At 43.1% G+C, this 8312-nt stretch overlaps 1 protein-coding gene across 1 annotated transcript; it reads right to left on the bottom strand.

Annotated features, from left to right (window-relative positions):
• Window positions 1-806: 806 nt before the first annotated feature.
• MLNR (motilin receptor) lies at window positions 807-4017 on the bottom strand. Its single transcript, XM_033145356.1, has 2 exons — window positions 3252-4017; window positions 807-1090 (listed from the first exon to the last, which is right to left on the bottom strand). Exons 1-2 carry the CDS (start codon window positions 4015-4017, stop codon window positions 807-809), a joined length of 1050 nt encoding a protein of 349 aa, XP_033001247.1.
• Between the last annotated feature and the right edge of the window lie 4295 nt (window positions 4018-8312).

The following is an 8312-nucleotide window of genomic DNA, read 5'->3' as shown; positions in this document are numbered from 1 at the left end:
TAGTGCCAATTTCTCCTATAGGCGCATTTAAAAAAAATTCCCCATATATAATGCACTTTGGTATGCAATTTTCAAGAATATTTGCATGATTATGTACACTTTACCCTAGGATACACATTTTTATATACTTTACCTGACTGGTTAAATATTGCAGCATCGGAAGAATGTGACTCTTGAAGAATGGTTGTGTTTTGGTTCGTGTAGTAGAAACAATAGAAAGTGTGGTTTTGTGAAGTTTGAATGCAAACTGAATAGAATTTCTCTCCAATCCCTACACATAACACAAGGCAGCATACGTGTCAGTTGGTAACGCAAGGGACTCTTAATCTGAGGGTCCTGGGTTCGAGCCCCATGTTGGGCAAAAAGATTCCTGCATTGCACGGGGTTGGACTAAATGACCCTCGGCATCCCTTCCAACCCTACAATTCTGTGATTACATGTGATTTTCAGGTGGCCAGCCATTCAAGCACTGGCAGGATCCAGACCTGCTTGGCAGTAGCAAAGTACTGGCCATGCTGTAGGACAGATAAACTTTTACCATTTTCTTGCCTGGAATCTAGCACTTCACTAACACCCCAGAGCATTCCCATGATCAGATGGAACTACAAGTAATGTTGATTTACAAATCTAAACATTTAGTGGCAAAATTGTGGAAACAGATTTACAATTAGCCTGTCAGAAACTCTCTAATTTCTGCAGGCTGTGTCTTAAAAAAAGAAGAAGCTGTGATGATGTGAAGCCGGATTTAGAAGACGGTTGGGCCGGATCCGGCCCCCGGGCCTTTGTTTGCCTACCCATGTTTTAAACTACCCACTCGTCTCTGGGTAGCTCACAGTTTCTCTAGTAATCGTAGAAGCCCTTTCTGCAGACTTGGGAGACGCTAGTAGCTTATAAAGTGCTGCCCTGTATTTCTTCGAGATGAGGTTGTAAAGGATTGGGTTGATACTTGCACTCAAGTAGAAGAGCTGCAATGCAAAAATATTGAAATACTGGGAGAAATGCATCATCCAGGAATCCTTTGAGTTGATGTATATTATCCTCCCGACGTGGAAGGGCAGCCAACATACTACAAAAGCCAGGACTACCACAACTGCAAGAGGAAGGGGGAGAAAGGAAGAAAGGTTACTCTCTGCCCTGCCACAGCTGACTCTAGCCCTAATGGGCTTGCTCAAAGTAGGTGAGAAGTACACTTGTTTCCAAATATTTGGATTGCTCTTTGGCACGCAGAATACAGTTGCTGAACAGGACTGGAATCATCCAGCAGGCTTTTATTTAATTTGTATTTATATTTAATCTATATTTCTATCCTTCCTCCTGGAAGATTTGGCTGGTATCATGAAAAGAGATGACTTTTTAAATAGGATTCAAATTAGTTAATAGTTAAAAGGACTTGAATGTGATTCTGCACAGAGGTGTAGGAAGGTAAGGTGGTACCCGGTGCAGAAAATTTCTTGTCTCCCCGCCCATTGATCCCCCCCCCCAGCAAAAATGATTTTGTTATTTCATATTTTCTTACAAAGGAATAATAACAAGTAATAATAATAATAATAAACTTTTATTTATATCCTGCCCTCCCTGGCCGAAGTCGGGCTCAGGGTGGCTAACATCAGATACATAACATTGGTATAAAATCAAACAATAATTAAATTACCTCCTAAAAACATCTCAAAATCAAATTAAAGTCTAATTAGATGGCTTTCCACGGGGTTGGGGTTGGGAACAGTAAGTGCTCCACTGAACTGAAATTTCAGCCTTTACGACATAGGAAAACAGCCAAGTAAACAGCTGTTTTGGTGGAGGAGGGTCAAGATATTAACCGATATGCATGAAATTTCATATATAGCTATATAATCCCTAGTATAGTAAGATAAGACCTTTGGAGCAGGCATTAAAAAAAAAGTTTTTTTATGATCCGCCCTAGTAAGGCAGTAATTGTTCCTTGATAATTTGTCACCCCTTCCATTATGGAACCTGGAGCAGACCGCCCCCTACACCCCCTTGCTACGCCCCCGGTTCTGCAAACAAAACCAGACATTGTCAGATGGCTAGTGGTTGTCTGCTTCTGGACATACTCCACTTTTCCCAGCTGAGGCTTCAAACAGAGACAGTTCAGTTCAATGGAATTTAGCCCATGAAGCAGACAGGCAACACTTTAGTTTGAGAGATTGTTTGCTGTTGGTAAGAAGCTGGGGAGCTATGCTTTATTATTACATTTTTGTATTGCATTAGATTGTTATAGGGTGTGCATTCTTTGTTTCTTCAGCTTGTAAACCGCCTTGAGTATTGTAAGATAGAAAGGCGGTATACGAATTAAAAGTGATAATGATGGGGAGCCAGGGAGCAGAGCCGTAGCCAAGTGATCTTGCGGCCCTGGCAGAACCGTCAATCTTGCGCCCCCTAGCCACGGACAAATTAGCTCGTCTTTCCGCCTCTCCTCCACCCCCCCTCCACCCATTCAATTCACCCTCTATTTAAAACCATTTCTTATGAGGCAATAATCAATATTTATATTTATGGACATATTTTAAAGCTGATTTTGCAAAACCCTCCCCATCGCCTGCGTCCCTAGCGGGGGCCCACACACCTCACTGCCCCCTAGCTACAGCCCTGCCAGGGAGTGGGGTCAAGTACATGCTTCAGAGGAACTGATGCAGCTTGAGAGACAGGTATCATCTGCTTGCCTGCTCTCTGTATTCAACTTTTATGCTTATAATCAGTTACTACAAAAAAAAACAACCCCAATCAAACCACACCAATTTTCTCTGATTTATAAGATAAACATCCCTGGAACTCACTTCCACTTGAGATAGAGAGGGTGTCTGGCAAAAGCTTTGTCTGTTCCATGGGACATTAATTCAATGGATGGGGGGTCCTTGTGGGAATCTCTTTGGTGTTTTCAGCAAAAGGCTTTTCTTCAGGGCAGTGGGCGAGTATTTATTTTCCAGGAACTTCAGCACAGCACTCTGAGCCATGCAACAGCTTATTGCTAAACACTCATTCACACACTCATCCAATACGTGCAGGATTGGCTGGGGACCGTGGCAGGGTGCCCCGAGATGCTCTAGGCACTCTTTTGGGTGGAGGCATCCTTGTCCATTTACTTTTGGGGTCCATAAAGAATCAGGATAGCTCTATTGCATGGTGATTCTATGAGGACAGGGGAAATTCAATGGAGACTTGGACACGGAGGCACTAAGGCATTATTCTCCCCACACCCTCCAGACTGCATAATGCCCCCCCCCAATACTCACCCAACATGCGCACTGTTTGCTGGTGGTTCCGGTATGATGCCCCGCCAAGATGTGTCTTGTTGACCCGCAGAAGCTCCCTGACAATCAAACTGTAGAGGATGTAGAGGCAAAGGAAGGGCAGCACAAAGTAGCTGGTGGTGACCCAGAGCATGGTACCCAGCAGCCCTGTCTGTTGGGCATGTGCCGTGGGGGCACACTCATACCTGGCATCGACGTCGCTGGAGACGTTGCCAATCCGTCGGACTCCCACGAGGAATAAAAAAGGCGCAGCCGTGAGCAGCGCCACGGCCCAGAGTCCCACCAGCAGAGCTTTGACACGCCGTTGGGTCACCAGGACTTTGGCCCGCAATGGGAAACAAATGGCGATGTAGCGCTCGGCCGTCAGGGCCGTCAGGTGCAGGATGGAGCAGTAGGCGCACGCCTCGCCAGACCAGTGCCACACGTGGCACAGCAGTGCACCTAGCGCCCATGACTGTGCGTGCCACAGGCGGTACAGGTCCAAGGGCAGTCCAAGTAGCAGCAGCAGCAGGTCAGAGACAGCCAAGCTGGCTAAGTAGAGGCTTGTGGTATTGCGCAGCTCCCGGGAGCAACCTGTCACAACCATGGTCAGCACATTGCCTGTTACGCCAAGAACCAGCAGCGCCAAACATATGGCTGTCACTGGGATGAGAGTGTGCATGGGCAGCAGTGGGCACAGGGACTCTTTGCAGACCTCTGTATTCTGTTCTTGGTATCCGGCAGGACTGCTGAGGTTGGCTGAGACCATGTTGCAGGCAGCTCTCGATTTGCCTCTCTACAGAGCACCCGGAGGAAATACAAGCATGGCAGAACTTGTGTTTGCTCAGATGGGGTCAGCGCTCCATTCTTTTCTTGGTCTGGTTTCTGACTAATGCTTTCACCACGCTCTGCAAAATCTCAGCAGCAGCCTAGCTTTTCCTTGGGTAGGGAAATGAAGCGTCTGCGCTCCAAGCGTAGATTGATAGATACTCATAGTAGCCACTCAAACAAACTCCTCCCAAATAAGCAGCAAATGGAAAATCATTGCTTTTTCACCTGTTCTTTATTCTTTCCTGTCTTAGCAACAGGTGGGGCTGTTGAGAAGCTGTTAGAAATCCCTCTCAAAGCCGCTGAGATGCAGAGGAAATAAAAACCATATACATTATAAGTACCCAAAACAAAAAGGAAATATTGTTGTACATTTAGGGCTAACAGAATTATTACAGCACGTCTTGGTTAGCTAGAGTCCACTGCATCAGACGTATATTGTTTTTTTGTGGCAGTACTCATTGGTATTGTGAGAAGCTGGGGTTAGACTAAATGGGGTTTTGGGATCTCCTCCAAATCTGTGGTTTTATAGCTGTAAGATTTGAGCCTGCAGAAAAAGGGGACTGCCAAAATAGTCAAACCACAGAATCATAGAATTGGGACCACGAGGGTCATCTAGTCCAATTCCCTGCAATACAGGAATCTCAGCTAAAGCATAAATGTCCAATGGCCATCCATCCAACCTCTGCTTAAAAACCTCCAAGGAAGGTTTTTAAGGAGGTTTCTTTGTTAAATAAGTGTTCCCAGCCAAGTCTATTAAGTAGCTGCTGTATGGAAGGTGAACTGTAGGCAACATGTCTTCACACATGTCCATGCCTGGCTGGAAGTGACGTCATAAAGGTGTGTGTCTATAAAAGGAAGCACAAGGCAGCCATTCTTGGGGAAGGGGATGGAAAGACAGAAGGGCCTGATTTGCTTCCTGAGAGAATTCAAAGCTATGTAACTTGATTGAGTTCAATCTCGGTGTGGATAGGAAGTAAATGACCTGGAAGAAGACCTGTGCCAAAGAAGCCTTGAAAACTTGCTGCAGAACCAAGTTCTAGAAAAAGTACAACATGACTGAAATAGATTGTCAGAGCATCTTATTCAAAAAGGACACCTGTCAGCATTCAGGTATCAGACGGAGGCATGGTTGAGGATAACTTGCTACTGAAGACAAATCTATCAAATACACACTTTCTGAAACAATGTGATAACTGAAACATAGCAATCCTTTGAAGTTAGCACTTATCCAACCAATGTTTACCCCCCAAAAAAGCATATATCAGGGCAAAGAATGCATAAAAATGAATATATTGGTGAAATGACATACAAAAATTCATGAGAAGAAATTGCTTGCAAAAAATGTGTACATTAGTCAAAACTGCACCTAAAATGTGTTTATTAGAAGTTTATTAGGAGAAATTTGCATTAAAATGCTGAAGTTTCATGAGGGTTTTTTTAAAATTGTAAATCGCTGTAAGCAATGTGGAGAACTGAATTTAAGAACAGAAAACACAGAGATTGAGACAACTGCAACTGTCAGATCCATCCCTGGACTCCAGTTTGCAACTCTCAATCCAAACCTTCGAAAACTTGGTTTAAGAAGTCTTTGCATAGGTTCCTCTTCTCCCCTCTGCTCCATTTAAACTCAATGGTATATTCAATTGATGTAAATTGGTCAGTTTCCCAACCTGATGCTCTCTAGCTGTTTTGGACTACAACTCTCATCATCCCCAGCCAGCAGTCCAAAGCAGCTAGAGGGTACCAGGTTGGGTAAGGCCTAGACCTGTTAAGTCTGAAAAGATCCAGACCAGGCAGTGCCAGCCTTGGCTACTCAATTTATCCACACACAAAACCTGAGTCATGTGAGAAACAGAGGGGAAGTGGATATCAGCCCTATGTTTGTTGATTAAAAAGCTAGTGGTGAGGGGTGGGGTGGAATGGACAAATGCTATTATTGATTAAATTACTTTTGTTTGTGCATTTCAGTATCAATGACCCACAGCAGTGAGACAAAATATAAGGATGTACCACTCTTGAAACTTTCTCTGCAAATTTACCTTTCTCGGAAGCAGAGGGTTGCCTCCAATTTCTGCGAGATTTTGCACTGTTTATTGCTATTTAGAAGCAAATGAAGCTTTTAATTGTGGTGGCCATTTTGCCGCCAGGCACACATTTTTAGACCTGCTTGCCAAACAGCTTGCAAGTCAGTCAGAAGGTCACACCAAGCAAACAAGGGTACACACCACAGATTCACATAGAGTCAAAACTGTTGTAGCGTGGGGTTAGTGATTTCAGTAAGTGATTTCAGCTTTCTGACATAGCAGACAGGAGACAGCTTCTTCATGTAACACTCTTTATTCAGGCAAACAAGACTAGAGACTGAGGAGAGGGAAGCTACATTTATAGGGACAGAAGACGGGCTAGAAAGGATACATTTTGGAGGGAACAATCTCAAGCAATCACAAAGCTGCCTTTTGGTGCGAACTAATAAGACTGAGGATCCAAATACAGCAGCTTAAATGAACCAATAGTAGCTGTTCCTTCTGCAACAGAAAGGCAGTTACTTTACCCTAATGCGAATACAGACAATAGTAATACAGATATAAAAAACATTGAATCAATACAGAACAAAACCCCATTGGGTTCAATGGCAGCTGGGATTGCTAAAGTCACTTTCCACAGATTCCTGCCCACTTTTTGTTTTTTGCCACGCACATACCGGTAAATTGCAGGCTAACTGTACTTGTGTAATCTCACAGAGCAACATTAGTGAGTTTTGTAATTTTTGGTGTTAATTTCAGAACACAGAGCATAATTTCAGAACTTCAGAAAATAATAATTTCAGAACTTCAGAAAACATAGCAGTGAAGGAGGGCTTCCAGTAAGAAGGGAGTAGAGCTTTAGGCCTTGCATAATTTGCTGATTCTTCCATCACAATTCTATGCAATTCCACCTTTAATCCCAGCTTTTAAAGCATTTCCTTTCAACATGTGTCAGACATAGTAGGTATCCTATGACCACTAAAGAATTTCTATTGTTTCTGAAAATGTAATTTGGAAAAATCGAATTCTTTTATAAGTTACTGGAAATGATATGATTATCTCATGAATCCGGCTTCCTAGACAGATTTGTGTTGATTAGTTGAGGTGAAGTATCTCAAATACTTGGTGTAGCTATTGATGTCGTTTTTATATGCTTTGTGTCTTAATATCATTACAATAAAATAATGGGGAAATAATATTCAAAGCAGCCGGTTGAAAGGAAGCTGTAATCAAATCATACATATTAACTCTTCCATTGTCTCCTGAGGCAGATGGATGCCAACCACATAACAAATTAAGACATGTGTTTTATTATGTACAGCAAGTCCATATTAAATTGTTATAATTTTGATAAAGCATACTTGTTTCTGCTTCACCAGAAAGGAGCTAGATGCATCTGACAAAGTTCTCTCACAGACCTCCCTAACTGCTCCCAGGTTAGAGGGTTTAAGAGTCATTTCTTGCTCCTATGTGAAATAAACAAAATAAGGTCTTATATATATAATACCTGTTCATCAATGTACAAAGCAGACACGTATACAAGTGTATGGGCCCACATGTGTGAAGCAGCACAGGAGGACAGGCCTCAAAACCATTTTGACTCTCAAACTGACAAAATGTTTCTCTGCAAGCAGGGAGGGGGTGAGAGAACCTTCCCATTGCCTCAGGAATTTAAATGATTACCATCTCAAAGGAATGGCCAGACAATCAGGCATTATCACATAAACTGGCAGACAGAAAGTAAACAAGGGCACTCAGATTCTGTTGAAATTGTTGGAGACCGCCTTTTTGTGTGATGTATCTGTGGGGTGGGCTTTGGGCTGCACATCTTCTGTGATGTATGTGTGTTGCTTCTGGGGGTGGTCTTGAACTCCAGTGTGGGCAATTTCAAATTTCTATATAAGTCCAGGCGTTCCTTTGTTCGCAGTCTTTTTCCTGCTCTCCTGTATGTGGGGAAAAACGCCCTGTTGCAACACCTTTAGTAAAGCTTTAGTCAACCTTACTAGCTGCTTTGCTTCTAAACATTGGCCTCTGTTATTTACTCCTACCGATGGAGAACCTGCAAAGGACTCTATGAGGGCTCTTCTTGTGTACCCCATAAGGGAATAAGAGCAGATTTTGTTTATTACATATGCTTTCTGAGTCTTGCTTTATTTTCAGTCCTGGGTCCAGTTCAGTCTCCAGTTCTAATAGCAGAGATGAAGGAACT

This window comes from Lacerta agilis, chromosome 3 (genome assembly GCF_009819535.1).
Source record: "Lacerta agilis isolate rLacAgi1 chromosome 3, rLacAgi1.pri, whole genome shotgun sequence".
Classification (NCBI taxonomy): Eukaryota; Metazoa; Chordata; class Lepidosauria; order Squamata; family Lacertidae; genus Lacerta; species Lacerta agilis.
Note: the sequence above shows the minus strand (reverse complement) of the source record. Positions and strands in the feature narration are given on the sequence as shown.